The sequence below is a fragment of the Schistocerca americana genome, chromosome X, assembly GCF_021461395.2.
Source record: "Schistocerca americana isolate TAMUIC-IGC-003095 chromosome X, iqSchAmer2.1, whole genome shotgun sequence".
In the NCBI taxonomy this organism is placed as follows: Eukaryota; Metazoa; Arthropoda; class Insecta; order Orthoptera; family Acrididae; genus Schistocerca; species Schistocerca americana.
The window spans coordinates 702,826,508-702,851,586 of NC_060130.1; the positions used below are offsets into that span (position 1 = coordinate 702,826,508).

Sequence of the window (25,079 nt, forward strand, 5' to 3'; positions counted from 1 at the left end):
GTTCTCCAGAAAGAAAGGAAAATCGTGGAGTACAAGACCCTGGACCAATTGACCAACACTGAGGCTAAGAGAAAATTTGAATGCCTGCATCCTGTGCGTATTGACATCGTCGTACGCCGCCAGTACAACAGTTCTGGCACCATCAGCTCCGCCAACCCAAGTCACCTCTCAGAGCCGGAAGACTACACCTGCCCCCTTGGTGGGGGGCGGGGGGGGGGGGGCAGCATTTCCCTCCCTGTTGCTCCTGCACCACGTACTTCGGGAGCAACACCGCCCAACCATTGGGGACGTCCGTCCCGACTTCTAAGCCGGAGAAGTATGTCTTCTTCAGCTTCTCTTGCTAGGAATGGGTCCCTTGGGTCACTCCTTTCCCAGGTTTCTTCTAGTGGGAAAGATGACACCTGCCAGTGGCTGAAGAGCCCAAAAGCAGCTGGTTGTAGGGCTTCACGCTCATCCTCAGTCTCTGAGACTGAGCCGGTGAAGTCCTCCCAGCCCGGGAAACCCAAGGAGCAGCGAGAGAAATCAAAAAAGAAAACCCCTAAGACCAAGGAAATAGTGGTGGCACCCACACCACAGCTACCTACAAGCTTTGTGGCTGAGGATGGGTTGGAGATTTTGGTGTCTGCTGAGGACCTAGATCTCGCCATACCCTCAGACACAATGGATATAGACTTCTCAGGTAATAAATCGGTGGCAGCAGGTGACTGTGAGGCGTAAACTGCCTCATTGAATGTTCCATGCCTTCCCAGTCTCATGATGTCATCCTCCAGTGGAAATGCAGTGTTTCTTTTCCATCGCCTGGCTGAACTACAGCAACTGTTAAGCTTTACACCTGCTATCTGCATTACCCTCCAGGAAACATGGTTCCCAGCAATGTGGACCCCTGCCCTCCACGGCTATAAGGGATATTACAGAGAACCGTAGTGACTGTAATACAGTGTCAGGTGGAGTTCGCGTTTATGTCCTAAACTCAGTCTGTAGTGAACATGTGCCCCTTCAAACCCCCCTTGAAGCTGTAGCTGTCAGAATAAGGATGACACAGGAAATAACTATCTGCTATGTATATCTTCCTTCAGTACCCCTGACTATTAGCTGCACTGATTGATCAACTCCCTAAACCTTTCCTACTTCTGGGAGATTTTAATGCCCATAACCCTTTGTGGGGTGGTACCATGATTACTGACCGAGGGAGAGGTCTCGAAACTTTACTGTCACAATTCGACCTCTGCCTCTTACATACTGGGGCTGCCACACATTTCAGTGTGGCTCATGGTAGTTACTCGGCCATTGATTTATCAATTTGCAGCCCAGGACTTCTCCCATCTATCCACTGGAGAGCACATTACGACCTGTGTGGTACTGACCACTTCACCATCTTCCTGTCACTGCCCCAGCGTCAGGCACGTGGATGCCTGCCCAGATGGGCTATGGGCAAGGCAGACTGGGGAACTTTCACCTCTGTTGTCACCTTTGAATCTCCCCCACATGGTAACGTCGATGTGATGGTAGAACAGGTGACTAACACAACTGTTTCTGCGGCAGAAAACGCGATCCCTCACTCTTCAGGGTGCCCGAGGCGTAAGGCAGTCCCTTGGTGGTCGCCCCCTGCGGGTCCGGGTGTTAGAATAGGCCCGAGGTATTCCTGCCTGTCGTAAGAGGCGACTAAAAGGAGTCCCTCCCCCTCAAGGGGGTAGTTAGCGATTGCGTTCGGAGATGGATGGTTCCACGACCTATATTTGCGGTCATTTTGGTTTTTCCTTTCTTCTGGTTTCTTCCTTCCTTTGGTTGGTTCCTTTCTTTGTTCTTCTCCATCTCACTGTCTTACTTACTCTTTCCCTTGCCTTCTTCTCCTTGCTTTCTCTGGTCTCCGCCTCGGCGTTTGAGACAGTCTGTCCTTTCTCTCCCTCTCTCCCTTCTTTTTCCTCTTCTTCCTTCCTCCCTGTGCGTGCCTGAAGGCCGACCCACGCGTTCGCACGCGTAGCCGGTGACGGGGGTAACGCGTAATTCCCCGCCCTGGGTAGACAAGTAAGGCACGCACGTACCCCCTGGTAAAGGCCAGGCCCAGGGAGGGGTGATTGCCTGAGCTGACACCTTCCGACCATGCCGATTGGTCCCTCCGTCCGTTTCTCTGGAGGTGTGACCTGAGGTGTAAACATTCACCTAAGGCGGGAGTGCCCTCTGAGAGGGTCCCCACAAGAAAGGAGCGCGCCATCGGAGACGCTGGCAATCATGGGGGATTCCTCCGCAATGGATTTCTCTCCTTCTCTCTCGACTTCTGACCAAAAACGGAAACTTGACCAGCCACCAGTGACAAAAGTACTACTGCCTGCCCCACAGTTCCTCGTAGTTTCTCGATCTGAGGACGGAAAGGATTTTTCCTCTGTCAACCCTTTCGTTATCTAGAAGGGCGTAGATGCCATAGCCGGATCTGTCAAGTCTTGTACCAGGTTGCGTAATGGTACCTTGTTGCGTGGACGCCTGCCCAGATGGGCTATGGGCAAGGCAGACTGGGGAACTTTCACCTCTGTTGTCACCTTTGAATCTCCCCCACATGGTAACGTCGATGTGATGGTAGAACAGGTGACTAACACAACTGTTTCTGCGGCAGAAAAACTGCTTCGGGCCACACTCCTGTACACGTTCCCTGTCCGGGTGGAGGCTCACCGCACTTTGAATTCGTCTCGCAGTGTGGTATATACTAGATCACTCGACGGGTTGACTGACGAGGAGATTCAGTCTTTCCTCGCTGAGCAGGGCGTGACGGCTGTCCATAGGGTCATGAAAAAGGTCAACAATGACCTTGTACCAACCCGGACACTTTTCTTGACCTTTGATAGTGTTCAGCTGCCATCGCGCATCAAACCAGACTATGAGGTTATTTCTGTTCACCCCTATGTCCTGACACCTACGCGCTGCTACCAGTGTCAGCGTTTTAATCACACTCGCCAGTCTTGTTCCAATGCGGCTAAATGTGTCACTTGTGGCAGGGATGCCCATGAGGGTGACTATCCAGCTCCGTCTTCTAGTTGTGTGAACTGTCAGGGTGACCATGCAGCATCCTCCCGCGACTGTCCCATGTACAAGGAAGAACACTGTATACAGGAAATTGGGGTCAAAGAGAAAGTGTCCACCTCGGCTCCTCGCAAGCTATTTGCTAGTAGGAAGCCCATGCTGCTCCCAGCGGGGAAATACAGTGCTGTCCTCGCCTCTCCTTGGACTACCAGGGAGGTGGCTACGCAGACATGTGATCTGACCTTCAGCACTACGGTCGTCCGTTCGGCCAGTGCTAAGATCGCCCGGTCGACATCTCCTCTTCCTCCCGTCACCCCTCAGACACAAGCACCTTCATCAGCTTCTGCCAAGATGAAGACCCAGAAGTCAGATGCACAGGCCTTCAAGAAGGAACCGTCCCGTGCAGACTTCCTACGTACCTCGAACTCCCAGCCATCGACCAGTACTTCCACTAAACGACCTTCCAAGAAGGCTCATAGGAAGCACAGTTCTCCTTCTCCGCCATGGCGCATTTCTTCTCCTGCGCCATCCAGCGGTTGCCGCCCCAGGCCGTCATCCGTTTCGCCTGGCCGCACCACCGGTAGCCGAACATCTGGCCGTTCACTGGCGGAGGAAGCTCCCCCTCCTGGCCATCTTGTTAAGATGGCCGATGAACCTATAGAACCAATGGACAATGACTGTCCGCCTACTGATAGCGGCGGCAGTGCTCGCTCGAAGCCAGGCCCTCAGCGGCCTTCGAGGTGACCCCTTCTTGCATCTTCTTTTTCTTCTCATGATGGCACTTATTCACTGGAATATTCGCAGCATTCGCTCCAACCGAGAGGACTTGAAGTGGCTGCTCCGCTTGCACCGTCCGCTCGTCGTAGCTCTCCAGGAAACGAAACTACGCCCATGCGATCAAATTGCCTTGGCACACTACACCTCTGTGCGTTTTGACCTACCCCCTGTGGGAGGTATTCCGGCTAATGGAGGGGTTATGTTGCTGGTCCGGGATGATATTTACTACAATCCCATCACATTGCACACCGGCCTGCAGGCAGTTGCCATTCGAATTACTCTCCCCAGTTTTACATTTTCCATTTGTACCGTTTACACTCCATCGTCGTCTGCCATTACCAGGGCAGACATGATGCAAATTATTGCTCAGCTCCCTGCACCATTTTTGTTAACTGGAGACTTCAATGCCCACCATCCCCTTTGGGGCTCTCCAGCATCCCGCCCGAGGGGCTCCCTGTTAGCAGACCTTTTCGACCAGCTCAATCTTGTCTGCCTCAACACTGGCGCCCCTACTTTTCTTTCGGACACATCTCTCACCTATTCCCATTTAGACCTCTCTATATGTACTACCCAACTTGCACGCCGGTATGAGTGGTACGCACTTTCTGATACATATTCGAGCGACCACTTCCCGTGTGTTATCCATCTCCTGCATCATACCCCCTCTCCGTGCTCAACTAGTTGGAACGTCTCCAAAGCAGACTGGGGGCTCTTCTCTTCCAGGGCGACCTTTCAGGATCAAACCTTCACAAGCTGCGATAGTCAGGTCGTACACCTCACGGAAGTCATTCTCACTGCTGCTGAATATTCCATCCCTCACACTACTACTTCTCCACGTCGCGTACCGGTCCCCTGGTGGACCGCAGCATGTAGAGACGCTTTATGTGCTCGTCGACGTGCTTTACGCACCTATAAACGTCACCCTACAGTGGCGAATTGTATCAATTATAAACGATTACGTGCGCAGTGTCGTCGTATTATTAAAGAAAGCAAGAAAGCCAGCTGGGCTGCTTTCACAAGCACCTTCAACAGTTTTACTCCTTCTTCTGTTGTCTGGGGTAGCCTGCGCCGGCTATCTGGCACTAAGGTCCACTCACCAGTATCTGGCTTGACGGTCGCGAATGACATCCTTGTGGCCCCTGAGGATGTCTCCAATGCCTTCGGCCACTTTTTCGCAGAGGTTTCGAGCTCCGCTCATTACCACCCTGCCTTCCTCCCCCGAAAACAGGGAGAGGAGGCTAGGCCACCTAACTTCCGCTCCTCGAATCGTGAAAGTTATAATGCCCCATTCACCATGCGGGAACTCGATAATGCACTTGCCCGGTCACGGTCCTCCGCTCCAGGGCCTGATTCTATTCATATTCAGATGCTGAAGAACCTTTCTCCTGCGGGTAAAGGTTTCCTTCTTCGTACTTATAATCGCATCTGGATTGAGGGACATGTTCCCGCATGCTGGAGCGAGTCTATTGTTGTACCGATTCCTATGCCGGGGAAGGACAAGCACTTGCTTTCCAGTTATCGACCCATCTCGCTTACCAGCTGTGTCTGTAAGGTGATGGAGCGAATGGTTAACTCTCGTTTGGTTTGGCTGCTCGAATCTCGACACCTACTTACCAACATACAATGTGGATTTTGTAGGCGCCGCTCTGCTGTTGACCATCTGGTTACCTTGTCGACCTTCATTATGAATAACTTCTTGCGGAAGTGCCCAACCGCGGCTGTGTTCTTTGATTTGGAGAAGGCTTACGACACCTGTTGGAGGGCGGGCATTCTCCGCACCATGCATACATGGGGCCTTCGCGGTCGCCTCCCTCTTTTTATTCGTTCCTTTTTAATGGATCGACAGTTCAGGATACGTGTGGGTTCTGTCCTGTCAGACACCTTTCGCCAGGAGAATGGGGTGCCACAGGGCTCAGTTTTGAGCGTCGCTCTCTTCGCCATAGCGATCAATCCAATAGTGGATTGCCTCCCAGCTGATGTATCAGGCTCCCTTTTCGTGGACGATTTTACCATCTATTGTAGCGTGCAGCGTACATGTTTCCTGGAGCGCTGTCTTCAGCGTTCTCTTGACCGTCTTTACTCCTGAAGTGTCGCCAATGGCTTCAGTTTTTCTGCCGAGAAGACGGTCTGTATTAACTTCTGGCGCTACAAAGAGTTTATCCCACCGTCCTTACGACTCGGTCCCATTGCTCTCCCATTCGCGGAGACAACAAAATTTTTAGGTCTTACATTTGACAGGAAACTTAGATGGTCTCCACATGTGTCATATTTGGTTGCCTGTTGTACCCGTTCTCTAAATGTCCTCTGTGTTCTCAGTGGTATGTCGTGGGGAGCGGATCGAACTGTCCTACTTCGCCTATATCGGTCGATCGTCCGCTCAAAGCTGGATTATGGGAGCTTCGTATACTCCTCTGCACGGCCGTCCATCTTACGCTGCCTCAACTCCATACGACATCGGGGTTTACACCTTGTGATCGGAGCGTTTTATACTAGTCCCGTCGAGAGTCTTCATGCTGAAGCCACTGAATTGCCACTCACCTACCGGCGCGATGTACTGCTTTGTCGGTATGCCTGTCGGCTACTGTCAGTGCCTGACTACCCATCTTATCGTTCCTTTTTTGACGACTCTCTCGACCGTCAATACGGGTTGTATGTCTCTGCCCTGCTACCCCCTGGAGTTCGCTTTCGTCGCCTCCTTCAACACCTTGATTTTTCACTCCCTGCAACCTTTAGAGTGGGCGAGAGCCACACGCCACCTTGGCACCAGGCTCAGGTTCGCGTTCACCTTGACCTCAGCTCGCTCCCAAAGGAGGTTACCCCCGGTTCGGTGTACCACTCCCGTTTTGTCGAACTTCGTTCAAAGTTCATTAATATGACCTTCATTTATACAGATGGCTCTAAGACCAATGACGGGGTCGGGTGTTCTTTTATTGTCGGGGCACAAAGTTTCAAATACCGGCTCCATAGCCATTGTTCGGTCTTCACAGCTGAGCTCTTTGCCCTCTACCAGGCTGTTCTTCACATCTGCCGCCACCGACATTCTGCTTATGTCATCTGCTCAGATTCCCTGAGCGCCATCCAGAGCCTCAGTGATCCGTATCCGGTTCACCCTTTCGTGCACCGGATCCAACGCTCTCTTCAGCAGCTGGTGGACGACGGTTCTCCGGTTAGCTTTGTGTGGGTTCCTGGCCATGTCGGTATCCCTGGGAACGAAGCTGCAGATGCCGCGCCCAAGGCTGCGGTCCTCCAGCCTCGGACAGCTTTTTGTTGTGTCCCTTCATCAGATTGTAGCAGGCTCATTTGCCGGCGCATTTTATCACTGTGGCATGCCGATTGGGCTGCACTTACGGACAACAAGCTTCGGGCCTTAAAACCTCTTCCCGCGGCTTGGACGGCCTCCTCACGCCCTTCTCGGTGGGAGGAGGTCGTTTTGGCCCGGTTACGAATTGGACACTGCCGGTTCAGCCATCGCCATCTGCTGACAGCTGCACCAGCGCCGTTCTGCCCATGTGGGCAATTGCTGACGGTCCGCCACATTTTAACGTCCTGTCCGGATTTTAATACACTGCATCTTGATCTTGGCCTGCCATGTACTCTAGATGCCATTTTAGCGGATGACCCAGGAGCAGCTGCTCGCGTTCTTCGTTTTATCAACTTGACAAACCTGTCTAAGAACATTTGATTATGCTGTTTTTTTAACCCTATGCCTGTCAATCTGTCTTTTATTGTGTTTTCCCTTTTAGTTGCTGTTTTAAACTTGTGCCTTGCGGTGCATTCCTAATGTAGTCTGGGCGCTAATGACCATTGAAGTTGTGCACCCTAAAACCACAAAATCCCCTTGGTGCTTGCCGGAAGTCAGTGAAGCAATTAAGGAGTGTCGGCGAGCTGTACAGCGGCATAAGCAGCACCCTTTCCTGGAGCACCTCATAGCCTTTAAACGGCTCCGTGCCCATATTCGCTACCTTATGAAACAACAGAAGGAGGAGTGTTGGGAGAGATACCTCTCCACCATTGGGTGCCACACGTCACCTTTCCAAGTCTGGGCAAAGGTCAAATTTCTGTTCAGGTACCAAGCCCTAACAGCTGTCCCCGGTGTTATCACAAATGGCGAGTTATGTACCGACGCAAACGCAATTGCCGAGCACTTCGCTTGAGCCTCTGCGTCGGAGGAGAGCCCTCGACAATAGTAGGTGGCCTCATGGTAGGCACCATGCAAGTGAAAAGAATGAAACTTACACCAGTTAATGCCCATGTTAGATGGTCTGCGACAGTAATTGGAAGAAGAAGGAAATTTAATGCAGGAACCTATACCCTGTCAGACATCCCTTCCGTGGCCATGTATTGGACAAAGAGACAGTCTAAGAAACAAGAAATCAATCAGTTTACCCAGTATTTAATTCTCAGTAGTGCAGATGATGATTCCTCAATAACAATGAAACCTGTGTGTGTGTAGAATATCAAAGGTAAGTGTGATGAAGTAGCTGCCCTGGGGAAAAAAATGCAGGATGGATTCTTATTAATTAAAGCACCATCACAAGTACTTAATCACATACCAAGTGTGGAAATGTCTGTGTCACTCTTACTCCTACACTAAGCCTTAATATGACCCAGGACTGTACTTTTCATTGAAGTCTAATGCTCCAATCTGCTGAGGAACTCATTTTGTACTATGTGTACAGGAAAAGCAAAGGAAAACAGAGTTGACCCAGTTGCCTTCATATTGGTATTTGGAGGACACGATGTTAATCCATTTGTCCCACCACTCACCAGGTGCCTCTGATGTTTCCATTTTTGCCACTGTACTTAAGAACCTGTCTGTGGAAACTGTGGTAGAGCTCATGACAATTGCCCTAGTGAACAATCTTAGCTGTGCACAAACTGCATGGACAATCATCCTCCCCTGTTTCAAGTTTTCCTTAAAAAATAGCTATCATGTCCTCTGTTCAAAGTTGTGAAACACTTCCTAAATCAATAAATTGTTAACTCCCTTGAAAACATCTCAGACCATGTCACGAGATAAACCTCTGGTGATGCAGCCAGAGGCCCTCCAACCTTTTCTGGCATCATCCCTAGGAAATCTTCTTCACACACACACACACACACACACACACACACACACACACACACACACACACGCTCTCTTTCACTCACTCACTCACTCACTCTCATCTTACCCTGGTGTACAACCTGACATGCCCGCACAAAAATTAAAATCTTCTGAATGAAAAAAGAAACAGAAACAAACAAAAAGATACAAATCAAAAACCTTTTTGGTAATGCTTCAGCTTGACTCTCCCACTACAGAACTACTTCCTGTAGATACATATGTTATACCAGTCACACAGGTTTCAAGTGAAAGAAGAGCGACTTTAACAAACTGCCTTTCACTTTTGCTGTCCCAATAGCCCCTCTTTCACTGACAATACGGTGGGACAGTGATGGCTATTACTGCCAATTTACTGAAATCAGTTGATGTCCCACCACTGTGTGTTGCACTGCAGGCATTCCATTTAATGGAAGATCACCTACTTACAATCAGAAACTACCATGTTTTTATTATTAATCAGACTAACATGATTAGGGCTTTGAAAAGTGTTCACACATTGGTACAGTCAACCACTTTTACTGAGCAGGTACTACTGAACAGTGCACTTGATGCTGCAGTCATTAGAATCCACCTGCCTACCTTCGTAAGTACTTGCAATTTATACCCCCATCAGGTAGGTATATATCCTTTCATGAGCTGGAAGAACTATCACATCAGTTACCTCTTCCATTTATCCTGGTGGGTGATTCCCATACCCACAGTTCTCTGTGATGCAGTGAGAACACAAGCACTATAAGTCAATTAGAAGAGTGGCTCCTTCTGGATTATAAGCTCTGACTAATAAATACAGGATCCACACACATGTTAGCATCACCCAGGCAGGTTTTATGCAATAGACTTCTTGCTCTACACTCTTAATCTGGTATTTATGATAAGACAGCATGTCCACAGCGATTTGTGCAACAGCAAACATTACTCGGTCATTTTATCCGTACCACATTGAGACCCATTGGCGCTCTACCAAGGTGGTTCATACAAAAAGCCTGTTGGGAAGCTTATTTTTCTGGAGCCTATATCACAATTTCCCAAGAAAAATACATTGGCAAGATAATGCAAGAAGCAACAACTGTGATTATTTATGCAGCGCATAATATATCAATACCATATTGATCCATGTCTGTACCTTGGTGGTCTCAAAACAGAGCAGAGACCATCAGATGCAGACGGAGAACATTACACTGATAAAGGAGACTCCCTTCACTAATAATGGCATGTTATATAAATAATTGCGTAAAATAGCATGTTATCTAATCAAACAACAAAATCAGTATTGTTGAGAACAATACAATGGTTCAGTGAATGCATGCACAACAGATGACCATATGTGGGGAAATTTGCGACTCGTCAGTGAGCGTTACTTCCCAGCTGGAAGACCTTTAGATTTAGACCTAGGTGTGCTTCATACCAATCCTTTCAATGCAGATGAATTTCTTGTAATGTATTCTGCTGAAATGTCAGCTTCAAAACATTTTCAGATTTTCCCAACATTGAATTTAACAAAACATAGCATTTCATATTTCACCACCTGACAGGTGAGATACCTGTAACACCTGTTTCACAGTCTGGGAATTCAACAACACGTTAGTACAATGCAAAAATGCCTCTCCAGGCCCAGACATATACACAGGCAAATGATCAGTGACTAAACAAAGTATCCTGATGATGATTGACATCATTTGGCAAAAGGGTGTTTACCCACCCAAGTGTCAGAAAGTATCATTGTGCCAATATATTGAAACCAGGAAAAAACAACCACTATACAGGCAATTACAGAATGACTATGCAAGCTCTTGGAATGTATGGTCAGTCACAAACATTTGCTGTCATGATTTCAGTGCAGATTTCGAAGGTCCAGATACATAACCAACCTCCTTTTATCATTAGTCTGCTGTCAGAGAAGCCTTCGCACTTTGACAACACCTGGTAGCAGTTTTCCTTGACTTACCAAAGACTTATTACACCATGTGGTGACACATGATCTTAGCCACAGAAAGCTTCTAACGCAACCTACCAATCTTTACTAAAATTTCTTTCCCCTTTGCAATTTCTGGGGTATTGTGGGTACAGACCTTAACAGCCAACATGTACAGGGAAATGATAAATGGCCTAATAACCATTCAGTTGAGTCCCTAAGTAAAAACTACTCCTCTCCTCCTCCTCCTCCTCCTCCTCCTCAAGACTTCCAAACACTTCACTTTATATTCAATTTATTTTCGATAATCAGGTTTCTTGTATTCATAAAAATTTTTCTTGCTGTTGCCAGCAGCATTTTATATCCTCTCTACTTCGGCCATCATGTGTCACTTTGATGTGCAAATAGCAATACTGATTGATTATTATTAATCTCATTTACAAATATAAATATCTGAGCCTCACCTGATCTGATTTGGTGACGTTACATTATCCTTATTTTACTTTTGTTTCCAAACTTCAAAGTTTTTATGTATTTTCCGTGAACTTCAATTCAGTTTCCAAATTTCTCTTCAGTTTCTTTTACTGCTTCCTCAGTGTACTGACTGAATAACATAGGGATAAGACACAATCTGGTTCCCACTGATTATAGCCATTGGCCTCCCTTTCATGTATACACAACTTGGTACTCCCCATGTTTCATACCTGTTGCCTTCAAAGAGTATATTACAGTCAACATTATTGAAAGATTTCTTTAAACCTACAAACGCTGGAAATACTAAGTTACCTTTATCTAGTTTATCTTCGAAAATGAGTTGTAGGGTTACTGTTGCTACATGTTCCTGTATTTCTGTGGCCCCCCATATTGATTTCCCCGTAAGAAAGTTTTCACAGTTTTTCCATTCTTCTATAAATTATTTGTTAGTGTTTTATAACTGTGGTTTATTAAACTAACAGTTTGGCAATGTTAACACCTGTCAGGAAGTGTATTTTCTGATATTGGGCTTATTACATTCTTCTTGGAATCTGAGGATGTTTCACCTTCCCTGCAAACTAGTTTGAACAGTTTTACAATGTTTGGCATTCCCAGTGCTCTTGATAGCTCTGAGTGAATATTGTCACCCAGAGGTGCCTTGCTTTGACATCGGTCTTTTAGTGCTCTTTTAGATTCTTTTCGTAATGTCACATCTCCCATCTAATTTTCATTCACTCCAAGTTTCTTTCCTTTTGTAATCCTAATATATATTTCTTACAACATTCGGTATTTCCATTTTGTTTTGTACTGGCTTTCCATTTGAGTTTTTGATGTTCATACAGCTGCTTCTCTGTTCTCCAGTATTGTATATGCAGTAGCAGTATTTCCTGTAGGCTCTTGTGGCTTTGCAGTTCTCCTTTGGCCATTCCTGCTTTACCATTTTACACTTTATATCAGTCTGTATTCCCATTTTATGCACTTTCCTATTTTATTCTTCACTCAATTAAATTTTATATCCCCACCTTACAGTGGCAGAAGTGTCATCCTGCTGGGTACCAGGAAAATAGAAACCTATCTGGGGAATACTCGTACAAACTGCTAGTAATCACTCTGCGATTCCAACAAATTGTCTCCACTGTCTCTTATCAACTTGTTATCTTAAAGACTGTAATACAAATCCTGACACTTGTAACAAAAAATTCTCGCTATATTTCATTTACTTTCTAAAGAATGCTGTCACCTCACCTAATTAAAAATATTGTTGATTAAATGAGAAAAAGAAGACTCATTAAAATTTTTAAGAGAAATAGACATTGAAGTGATTTATTCACTTTGCAAGACTTTGGTTCCAGAACAGCAGCACCTAAATTGTTTGTCGATGAAATCAATAGTCAGTCATATTCATCTTAATTATTTGCAAATAAATGAGGTATTATCTCACTCCAAGAGACTATTTTTATCATGTTTAGGAAACATATTTGTATCTCTTTCTGGCATCAGTGTTCTGCCACAATCCTTTCATCAGACAACTAGGTCAATAATGAAGTGCTGTTTAGTTTCCAGAATAATGTAAGTGGGTAAACTTGAAATAATTTTCAATGAAACACTTTTTTAAAGCACGGATATTATGATTTTGAGACGTGTGATAAAAGATATCTTGATTGGCCTTACGTTTCATAGATCGATGATACCATTTACATGAATTTCACATGTTTGCAATGGAGACAAATTACAGTCTTGCTCCCCACACCTGTGCACCATCGATACTCTAAACCAACTTCTTTTCAACTCCACTGTGACATAATGACTCTTATCTCTATGTACAAACTTCAGGGAGCGAAGACAGAGATGTTACATTTCAACAGATCACGGACTTCCATTAATATCAGTATTGTTCAAATGAAATGACATTTATGTGGAAATTATTTGAATCATGAGATAGTTTGTAAAATATAATATGTTAAGTAATTTTTGAATATAGTTTTTTATAACAGAGTGTACAAAACAGTTTGCCTGAGACAATTAAAGCTTTCATATAACAGTTGAAAATGTACATGAAGAGATTTCCAAACATAAAGGAAATAATAAATGAAATATCCAATATAGACCTCCAAACATCAAAATAAATACATAAACTCACAAAGAGATTTTTTTTTTTTTTTCAACAGGCAAGAAATATCATAAGAACAACAAGTGTATTGAGGTGTGCATTAGACATAACCGTATCACTATCTACTGTAGCACAGGAATTACACAGGTGTAGTCTCATTTCAAGTTGCATATTGTGATGAATTTTTTGTAAATACTATTTAAAAGCTTTGTAATTCATATACACAAAGTCTGAAACCCGTATCATATGGTCTTTGGGTTAAATGTTATTTCCTACAAAACAGGCACCAAAACTAAACTTTCTGTCTTGCCTAGAAAAACTGCTGCATATGCCCCCTCCCTTGTTTCCAGATTTGTGACTTGTAATTATTTTTGTATTTTGTGTGTTTTGAACTCTGTGTTGTTTGGAATAATTTTCTTTAATCATTTCACATGGATTTTTGTTTTGATTTTGTATTGCTAGCTGTTTGACTGCTCATATTGTCTATTTATAGAAGATTTCATTTGCATGTTAAGTATGATGTTGTCCATATGTGTATTTCTTGTTTTATTCACTTTGCTCTCAGGTTCCTCTTTCAGTTAAAAGTGAGACTTTGTTGGTTACTTGCAACACCTGGAAAGCCAATAGGATAAAAGTTTTGTGACATTTGTTAAGAATATGTTGGTGTGTGCTGAAATACTAGTAAGGAAGGGAATAGAGAGCTTTAAAAATTGGTATTGTTGTGTAACAGAGAAAACAATGGTCCACATTGATTAAAAGAAAGCCTGTAAAGAATGTTAAAGAAGAGTGTAACAAGATGGACCTATGCTGAACTTTGATGGACTTGTTAGAGAGATTTGGGAAAGCTTTGTAGGGCAAAAGAGAAGGGAACTGCAGAGGCCACTTCCAACTGATGTGCATCAGACAGCTTAAAAAATTGCAGGAAGTGATGGAAACTGTATACTGAAGATCAAACAGTAGCATCAAAAGAAAGAAAAGTGAAATAAAAGATAAAACTGATGCTTTTGTTTCCACACTTCAGTGAGAAACTGGTAAGACAATATTCAGTTTTGGTAGGAATTTCATTTTAATTCATAATTTTAATTTTCTGGAGCTTCTATAAATTACTTCAAATTAGTAATGTAGATGTGCTGCAAAAACACCCGGCATGATTATATGCCGGTTGTTTGCAATATACGCATAAATACTATGCAAGGGCTCAGAAATTTCACTTAAAAACTCTTAGATGTGTAGAAAGCATTGAGTAGGTAGTGATTTAATAAAGCACACATCTCAAGATAACTGTTTCTGTGGTATAAGAACAAACCCATTAAACAATGTGTTCCACTCTCCCGCTTATGTCCAGTGGAAGACTGATAATAATGTATGCTGATGCCACTAATTATTGTATATATAATTAAATAATTGGTGTGACAATGATGTTCAATGGTAACCACTGTTGTATTAGTGCAAAAGGATGTAAATGAACAATGTAAGAAATTAAAGTTGAACTAAATAAGCCCTTATTTAAAGTGGCCTATAACATAAGTGCAAATTTATGCGAAATTTTTTTTATATAAAAGTGTAAGTACTGACTAACAGTACAAGAAAGAGACAGTAATTACATGTCACACATAAAATAAATACTAAGTGAAAAAGCTTTAGTCACAATTTTAAAGTAGAAGGAGTGGAAAGTAGCCACTATGGGCTGCCCGCATATGTTGAGCTACAGGTAGCATCAGGGGTGTACGTTGTTCAACTTTAATTTATAAATGGTCACTGAACCAAGCAGCCATGTTTAAAACTTTGAGAATGTAAGACATAATATAAAGTTAGTAATGATCACAATAACAGTGTATGTTTAGATTGTCCTCTGACATTTGATGTTCTTATAGCGTCAGTTTCGTACAAGTGTAATAATGACAAGTATCAGTATATTGCTATCACTTTTTTGTCCAGAAAATGTGGGTGAAAGAGGAAAAAAACAATTGTACAGCATGGTTTGTTCCTGTAGCACAAAAATGGTACTTTTTGTGACATGATTTGTATTCAAACCATTATCTACACCATACTATCTACATGTAATAGGAAATTGCCCATAAAAGACGCAGGGTACCTCATATTTCTTAATATATGTATAATCTTTTTGGTAAATAATGTCTTAGTTTACAAATTTACATCTTAATAGCTTTGCAAGTAGAATGTACAGCTTTAGCTTTCATAATATTTTCCTGTTGCATGTAGTTAGCATAAAAATTGCTGTGCATTTCTAAAAAGTCTGTAGAAATCACAATAAAAGGCATAATTGCATGCTGAATAGTTTGTCTTTTACAGCACCATTAACAATGTGTCCAAAACATGAACATAACCATTCAGATATATCATCATTTTTTAGCTTTTTATTTCTGACAAAGTAACATCACTTTGAAGATGTTCTACAAGAGTACTATTTCAAAATACTATAACGATTGCAATGTGTCAGGATCTACTGAGAACAAGATAAGTTGCTACAAGCAGAGATGACTGTACAGACATTTGAGAAAAAAGTAACTTTTTATACAAATTGCTACAGAGAATTATTAAGTCAAATCAAATACCTCATTAGAGCATACCGAGATTACTAGGAAAGGTTCACGATGTGAAATTCTATTATGTTTTCACAAAACTAGGTGGTTCAAGGTCAACTTCCCTATGTGTAGCATTTCCAATTATTGACAGTTTCAAATGTTAGTAAAAGTTCCGAAAAAAATGTTATACACTCTGTTTATAGTCAGAATATGATCGAGCACTTTCTAAAAGTAAATTACTGTAGTTGCTAAAACTAATCTGACAAGATATTTTCAAGTAAAATGTTTTTATGTCAACCCATGGAAAAATTCAGAAGCACTAATATATCCTTCCAGCCAACCAGGTAGGGTGTTTATGAAAAATTTGACTCCACTTTGCTCTATCTTGATATACTTCTCGTCTTGATACTGTTTCCCAGTTTTCTCCACTAGTTTTCAGTTCTTCCTTAATCTGATCCAGCCATCTTGGGTTGTCCTATTGGTCTTTTCCCCTGCACATTTCTATCCAAGTATTGTTTTGGCAGGCAGTTATCCTTCGTCCTCTCCACGTGTCCAAACCACTTGAGCCGTGCAGTACTCAGACTGTTATGGACAGATCCACTTGCATCTCTTCTCTGATGTCCTCGCTTTTAATTTTCTCTCTTCAAGTCTCCTGCAAGGCTGATTGCAGGAACTTCATTTTGCATGCTTGCTACTTGCTCAGATCTTCCTTGTAAATTACACAGCACTCTAAGCTGTATGTCATAATTGGTAGGATATAATTTCTAAAAATGGTCTGTTTGGCTCTCACGGTAACTCCCTTATCCCACACAAGGTTCCATATTTGATGAAAAATATTTAGATCCCTTTCATACTGTGTTCTGCATGTCTAGTTGGCAGTCCCATTTCTTGATACTGTACTTCACCACATCCAATTTTCTCTCCTTCTAGCATCAGGTTGTCCTGGACCCAGGTCCTGCTTATAATCATTGCTGCAGTTTTGCTCTTGCATACTGTCAGCTGGTACTCCTTTAAACTTGGAGTTCCATTCATCTGGCCTTCCTTCTGTATTTCCCCAAATAGCTAAATCATCAGCAAAGACTAATACACTGAGATCACCATTTCCTATCTTCTTGATTTCCCTTATAATCATGTCCATAAGTGTAATAAAAAGTAGTGGGGAAAGTTCACTACACTCTTGCACTCCCCTCGCTATCTTGAACCAATCGAGTCTACCATTGTGCACATTTTCACAACTTTTGCAGCCTTCATATAGCATTTTCATCTTCCTTGTTAGTGAGTTTGGAACCATTAGTTTTTTTAAACAGTCTCAGGTCCTGCACGTCAGTGCACTGTTTCAAATGCTTTCTCCACATCCAGGAACACAATTATGAGATCTTTACTCATTTCCCAACACTTTTCTATTAACTGACGTAGCACAAATATGAGGTCCATTGTTTCTATGCTGCTTCTGTATACATGTTGGTCCGCTTCAAACTGGTTTTCTGACAGTGATCATAATCTTTCCTCAATAATGTTTTCTAATATCCTAAGACAGGGTGATTCCTCAATAATTAGAACATGTCCTCATATTTCCTTTCTTGAACAGTGATATTATAATCCCCTTCTTCCAGTGCTTTATTTTTCGTTTCAGATTTATTTATTTATTTAATTGTATGGCTAGGGCCCCCCATCGGGCAGACCGTTCGTTGAGTGCCGGTCTTTCAATTTGACGCCACTTCGGCGACCTGCAGTTGGTGATGATGATAGGATGATGATAGGATGATGATGATGATAATGATGATGACAGCACAACACCCAGTCCCTGGGTGGAAAAAATTCCTCGACCCTGCTGGGAATTGAACCCGGGCCCATAGGATTGACAATCCGTGGCGCTGACCATTCAGCTACCGGGGGCAGGCTCCTTTCAGACGACTCCCAGTTTGATGTAGCGATTGTATTACTTGGATGCCTGCTGCCCTGATCATATCTACTGTCAATTCGTATGGCCTGGCTGACTGGCCTCCTCTCATATGCTTAAAGGCATTCTGTCTCTGCACAGACAGTAAGTAGTTTTGCCACTTCAGGTTCTGGTAAAACACACACACACACACACACACACACACACACACACACACACACACACACTCTCTCTCTCTCTCTCTCTCTCTCTCTCTCTCTCTCTCTCTCTCATGTCTTCTGTGAGCATTCTGCATCCTGGAATAGCGCCCATTTTCTCTTTATATTGCTTTCATGCCTTCACTGTCTGATCTTTTGCTTTTTACCAATCTGTAGACTATTTTATTATTTCCAGTGCTATCTTGTTTTTGGGTGAATATTTTCCAACATCTCTCCTTTTCTTCCTTTACAATGTATTTAACCCAAAGTTTCTCGTCTGTATATGCCTGTTCCAGTGTGGAACAATATTGAGCATCTACTGGTTTAATCCCATGGGTTTGCTTTTGTTTGTCCCATCTTTGACTTTCTTAGCTATTTTGTATTCTTTAATAGCTTCCTGGTTTCCTTTACCACTTGTTTCATCACAGATTTGTACAGTGCAGTTTACTAATGCTATCTTACATGTTACCAACTCTTCATTTGCACTACCTGTTTCATTTGTTGGTAACTTTGCAGTCATCTGACTTGGACAGATGTTTTTGTTCTGCTTTCTTTGGTCTTGATTCTTTGATCTTAGGCATCTTTCTTGGGTAGATTGTGATAATCATTTTCTCCTTCACATGAGCTATAAGGCATCTGTGATCATTGTCAAATGGTTCTGTCGGTATGACTTTTACCTCTCTTACTCTTCCTCCACTCTGTTGGTCAGTTATTATATAATTGATAACTGAATTGCTTCTTCCATCCCAGCCATATCTGGTGATTTTTATGGCTGTCTGTTTTTCCTGAAGAAAGTGTTGTTTATGGAGATGTTATTTCTTACACACAAGTCTAATTGGTGTTGTTCTCCAGTATTTCTTCCTCCATACCAATAAGCATCCAGCACCTTTTCATATCTGCCCCAATCTGGGCATCAAATCACCTATTACCATGATTTTATTTTTCTGGATTTGATCTTTCAGTTCCTGGAGGAAGATTTCTTTGTCCTCATTGCTGCATCCTTGTTGTAGAGTAGACACTTGTAAAATTGTGAGATTAGTTCAAATGGTTCAAATGGCTCTGAGCACTATGGGACTTAACATCTTAGGTCATCAGTCCCCTAGAACTTAGAACTACCTAAACCTAAGTAACCTAAGGACATCACACACATCCATGCCCGAGGCAGGATTCGAACCTGCGACCGTAGCGGTCGCGCGGTTCCGGACTGAAGCGCCTAGAACCGCTCGCCCACATTGGCCAGCTGTGAGATTAGTCTTCCCAGTATTTATTGTGACTTTAATGAGTCTCTCATTGATGTATGTGACATCTGCAATACCATCAATGTCTCTATGAAGCACCAGGGCCACTCCATTTGTTTGCCTTGTTTTGGTATACATACCAGTAAAATTTATAGCCTCCCATCAGTTTTTTTAATTGGCAATTATCTCCTTTCCATATTGTGTCACTTAAACCAAGTACATATATTTTCCTTTCTCCATCATATTGACTATGTATTCACTCTTTCCAGGTAGTGTTTGATGTTCAGCATTCCCACTCATAATCCATTCTGGTGTTCAGGTCCATTAATTGTGTGGTTGTCACATTTAGGATTCCTTCCTGTGACCTTAGCATGTCAAACTCCAGCTGATTGGCATTCATTCCAGTGGCATAAGAAGATGAGAATACATTTGGTTTATTCAGTTTGAGGGTTGTTCTAGTGTTGAAAGAAATTATACATGCATTTTGTAATAAAAATATAGAAGTGTAATGAAAAATGTCATTGCATTTTGTTTGACCTTGAAGAAACTTGCAGTTAGAAAGCTATAAAATTAATTTTGGTAACCTCTGAGATTTATTACATAATGATACCTATAAACATAGTTCATTTCTGAGAGATTCCATGCAAGGAATCGCATGAGAACTTGCATGCCACCACCCGTACTTGGTTCCAAAGCTAACCTTAATAGAACCTAGAATATTCTGTCTCTCGAAGATATTATATTTGCACCTTTTACAGACTCATCATCACTTCATTAATCACTCGAAACACCAATATACACTATACAAGAGTTAACAAGAAACTGCAGTATTGTAGAAGCAGAGAAGGATAAGCATGAAGACCAAATGCAATTCCACAAGTGGTGTATGAAGTAAGACTTTAAAAAACAATTCAGTGACTATTTCTCATAAATATATCGATAGTGGTCTAGTGGGTAGAGCACTAGACTCAGGTTCTGGGTTCAGTTGCGGGTAGGGGCAAGAATTTTCCTCATTGCTGTCCTTCCAGGACAGCCCCAGGACTACTCAGCCTGCTACCAAATGAGTGTTGGGTTTCTCTACCAGGGTTAAAATGTGGCCGGCGCAATGGGCTCGCCACTCTCCCCACCCTAGTGTTGTGGCAAAGTCTGCACTGCCTTGCTGTCAGGCCAATAGCCTGTCATGGGCTTGTGCCATAGACTTAAGCTTAATTATCAAAAATACTGTTGAATTCTGGAGTTCCAGCATCCTTAACAAACTGCATTAATACTCTTTCTCACACACCTCTTCTCCGTACTTTACCACATGTAGCCCAATCTTCTTTTGTAACATGATCCAGAGTGTCATGTATATTGCATTCAACACCAGGAACCCAAAAATTCAGATTCCTTTTTTATGTATACTGTTTAGGTTGAACCCATGTAGGATAATTGTGGCTGTGGTAGGACTGAAGTTAACAACTTCATGCCCCATTCTCTTTGCAATGTGATCCAATTCATAGATCTTCTTCGCACATCTTGTCTCTTGCATGGATAAAACCTCATCCTTAGGTGTTCAGCAGGGAAAACTGAACATCCTTCTTCTGAAGCCAATCCATGATGTCTTTGTTCCAGTGTGAAGATGGTGCTTTTTCGGTTTGTATGGAATGATAGCTTGCATTATGATTAAAATAATGCAGCCTTCTTCCAACAAGTTCAACTGATTAATGAACTAATTTTTGAAAACTGCACCATTTCTGAACGGTAATCACGTTCAACAGTACTCTCACAGCCATAAAATACAAGTTTTTCTCCTGATATAAATCCAGTATTTGCAGAACCAGCATGAACCCCAAGGAGCTGACCTGCTCTCTCTGTGGGTTCTGTCAGGCCACTATTTCCTTTCTCCATCATATTGACTATCTCTTCATCCTTTTCAGGTAGTGTTATGATGTTCAGAGTTCCCACTCATAATCCCATTCTGGTGTTCAGGTCCATTACTTGTTGTCTGTTTTATTTGTAGGCATCATTTTTCTGGAGTTGCAGTTACATTAAGTAGTACAGGTTATATACCGTCTTTTGTGGCTGTAAGAAAAGTCTTTTAGACCTTACATATTTTGCTTAAATCAATGCATCTTCAGTGGCCCTGTAACAATGCAGTTTCCCATACAAATCTGTTAGTCAAGATTGTAACTAGTTTTCAGGTTTTAAATTACTGCTATTAAACAGTGTTAAACTAGGATTATTGCTCATGCAAAATTGAACACCTAGGTGGCGAATATTGGGAATGAAATTGGTGGTGGTGGTGGTGGTGGTGGTGGTGGTGGTGGTGGTGGTGGTGGTGGTGGGGGGGGGGGGGGGGTGGTGGTGGTGGTGGTGGTGAAGGGGAATTCGATACCAGAGGGGAAGCAAGATGAGACATAAAGGGCTGACACATGCGACCTTGAAGTATGTGGTTTTGTGATGGGCACAATGGATACATAAAAGTTTGCAATTCGGTCCCTGGAAACTTCTACTCATTTGTACTATAACTAAAGTATCAGTTTTTCATATCAATTTTTATCCTAGTTCTTCAGTTATTTAATGCAAAGAGAAGTCATGTGGAAAGAAAGAAGAGAGGTGAGAAGTTTAATGACAATGTTTTTTTTCCCTGATCTTATTTTGATGGCTCTATTGCCAATACTTCATTGCACTAACCTATTAAACAGTAAGTAGCACTGTAACCATGAACTGGCATATCCTCATCTTTCTTAAGAATGCACTAAGAAAAGTTAATTGTGAACTCTAGGTGAGTAACATGCTAGTAGCATTTGATTCAAGTGGAGATGAGAATGGCTTAGAGGTAGACAGGAAAGTCGCAGAACCAGAGTGTACAAACGTCGGCCAGACAGTTTCCTCATCACTTAAGATACATATTGCTGCTATGGAAGGTGCACCAGATAATCTCCAACAGTTTTGGAGTACCATCAGGTCAGGAGTATTTTGCCAGGACAACAAATCCTTCTGCACTGTAGTCATGGACTATAGAAAGAATCTGCTAATCTTACACGAGCTACACCATAAAGGGGGGGGGGGGGGGGGGGGGGGGGACTGTGCACGTCTCCAACCACTGACAATGTGTTCAGTCTCCCTGTTTGTGGCCAATACAAATATAGCCTGACCAGATTCTTCATGCAGATAATCCTGGAATGGCTGCAGTAAAGGCAGCCCTAAATTTTAGCGCACAGATCCTGGGGCGTGACCACGTGAGTCTCCTCTTGTTCTGTGTTCGGCATGATGGTGCAGTCTCCCAGGAAGTGAACTGTCGTGGCATAAAGAATATAAGTAGGTGTCTTGCAGTGCTCTGTGGTGTCCTTGTGAACCATCAATATTGGAAGCACTCAAAGACCTTTGGGGAGTGGGGTGCTCCTTAGTCCCCTGCACTACCTGTGCCACCGTGACTTATCTCGTATTTCTAACCATCATAGCACATAGTTCCATATGAACTTAAACCCTATAAAATGTGACTGGAATATTTTAACAGATGTAACCTAATCTAAGGGACAGGCATGAATTGGAACACTATTTATAAGATCTTGCTAGTCCATTTGAATTATTATATGTTTACTCATTCATTGTACACTGCATCATAATCACTTTTTTTTCAAACTTTTCCAGGAACATCCAAGAAAACTGATCCCAGCACTGTGTCGCCAGTTCTACAATATGGGTTGGGTTTCCGGAACTGGAGGAGGAATGAGCATCAAATACGGGTATGAATATAGTTACTCAGTTTTTCCCCTTGTGCTGCTTGATTTTGTTGCTAAAGTTTGTTATTAGCCATTGTTATTTAATAATCCGTGTGGGAAACAGATTCTGTTTGTTCTGTACTACACCGTGTACTCAAGGCAAGCTCTTATGTAGATTATATCTTATCTATATGTCATGCACAATACTGAAATAATAGATGTAAGAATACAGATTACTACCACCAAATGGAGGGGGGCACATGGCAGTCCACTGCTTGCTGCCTCTTCTATTTGGTAAGTAATGAATTATTCTTCTTATATATTATTATCTAATGTGGATGATGTAGAATATAATAATGCAGTAATTATATTACACACATCAAAAAAAGTTTTGTGTCACCTCGGTTCCGAGAGTTACGGACCCTGTACAGAAAATTGGAATAGAGACCAACATAAACATCATTTCTGCCCTTCTTACTGCTCATGAAAACCTCACATTGCATGTTGTACCACCACACAGTGAGACCTTCAGAGCTGGTGGTCCAGATTGATGTATACAGTAACCTCTAATACCCAGTAGCACGGCCTCTTCCATTGATGCATGCCGGTATTCATTGTGGCACATTGTACACAAGTTCATCAAGGCACTGTTGGTCCAGATTGTCCCACTGTTCAATATCTTTTTTTCTGTGAAAGTTGTTCTATCCACATGAAGACATTTATATTCCTACGCTCTTTTATTAAGAGCTTCATTATCCCTGTCAGGAGACAAATATATGGAATCAGATGAGCTGGTGTGAGTCTTGGTACTGAGTAGTGTGAAAAGCTATCATGGACAGCACATGTTTAGCATCGTACAGGCAGAACTGCTGGCCCAGATGTTTATTTACTGGCAGCAATAGGCCAGACCCGTCAGCTCTTATGCTGATACTGCTTAAAACTGCTCTTGGTTCCACGAGCTAGCCTAATTGTTATGGTCATTCAAGCTGGTCACATTTTGTGCTTTTCTCTGTGCCAGTCTCTGTACAATGTTTGGACTTCCTGCTCCCCAGTCAACTGACTCACACAGAATTATTCATCTTCTGGGGTCCAGCACCTCAGCCCCGTAGTCAAGCATCCACTGTTCTGTAGAATAATGACTTTTGTACTGATGGGACAGCTCCGTGGCTTTGTCGTACCTGTGCAGATACAGACTGAACCACACTGGATGTTTGTATCTAAAAGGAAATAATCAACCAGTCAAATGCGTGCATTTATACGTGCATGTCATACAAGAGTAAGATTCAGAATTGCACAGACTTTCTCAATCGTAAGTCCAGAGTTCACGGGAACCTAAAGTTCAGTATAAATGACAAACCACAACTGACATCCTGTGTAGATCCCTCAGAGTGGTTGGTCAGTCACTTCGTCCATAAACAGCCCTTTTCAATCTATCCCAGGCATGTTCGATAGGGTTCATGTCTGGAGAACATGCTGGTGACTCTAGTCGAGTGATGTCGTTATCCTGAAGGAAGTCATTCACAAGATGTGCACGATGGGGGCATGAACTGTCGACCATGAAGACAAATGCCTTGCCAATATGGTTGCTCTATCAGTCAGAGGGTGGCATTCACATATCATACAGCCGTTATGGCACCTTCCACGGCCACCAGCGGCATACGTCAACAATGTGTCTAGTACATTGAGCCTGACCAGGTTGCCTCCAAACACATCTCAAACAATTGTCTGATTGAAGACATTTGTGCCACTCATCAGTGAAGAGAACGTGATGCCAATCCTGAGCAGTCCATTCAGCATGTTGGTGGGTTCATCTGTACCACGCTGCATGGTGTTACGGTTGCAAAGATGGACCTCACCATGGATGTTGGAAGTGAAGTTGCACATCTTGCAGCCTATTGCACACAGTTTGAGCCGTAACATGACATCCTGTGGCTGCACGAAAAGCATTATTCAGCATGGTGGCATCTCTGTCAGGGTTCCTCAGAGCCGTAATCCGTAGGTAGCGGGCATCCACTGCAGTAGTTAACCCTTGGGCAGCCTGAGCGAGGCATTTCATTGACAGTTCCTGTTTCTCTGTATCTCCTCCATGTCCAAACAACATT

At 43.0% G+C, this 25,079-nt stretch overlaps 1 protein-coding gene across 1 annotated transcript in view; it reads left to right on the forward strand.

Annotated features, from left to right (window-relative positions):
* LOC124555254 (probable methylthioribulose-1-phosphate dehydratase) overlaps window positions 1–25,079 on the forward strand; it is a 99,404-nt gene that overhangs the window by 23,380 nt on the left and 50,945 nt on the right. Inside the window, exon 3 of the mRNA XM_047129119.1 lies at window positions 22,907–23,001. Coding sequence (XP_046985075.1) covers window positions 22,907–23,001 — 95 coding nt within the window. The remainder of the gene's footprint in view (window positions 1–22,906; window positions 23,002–25,079) is intronic.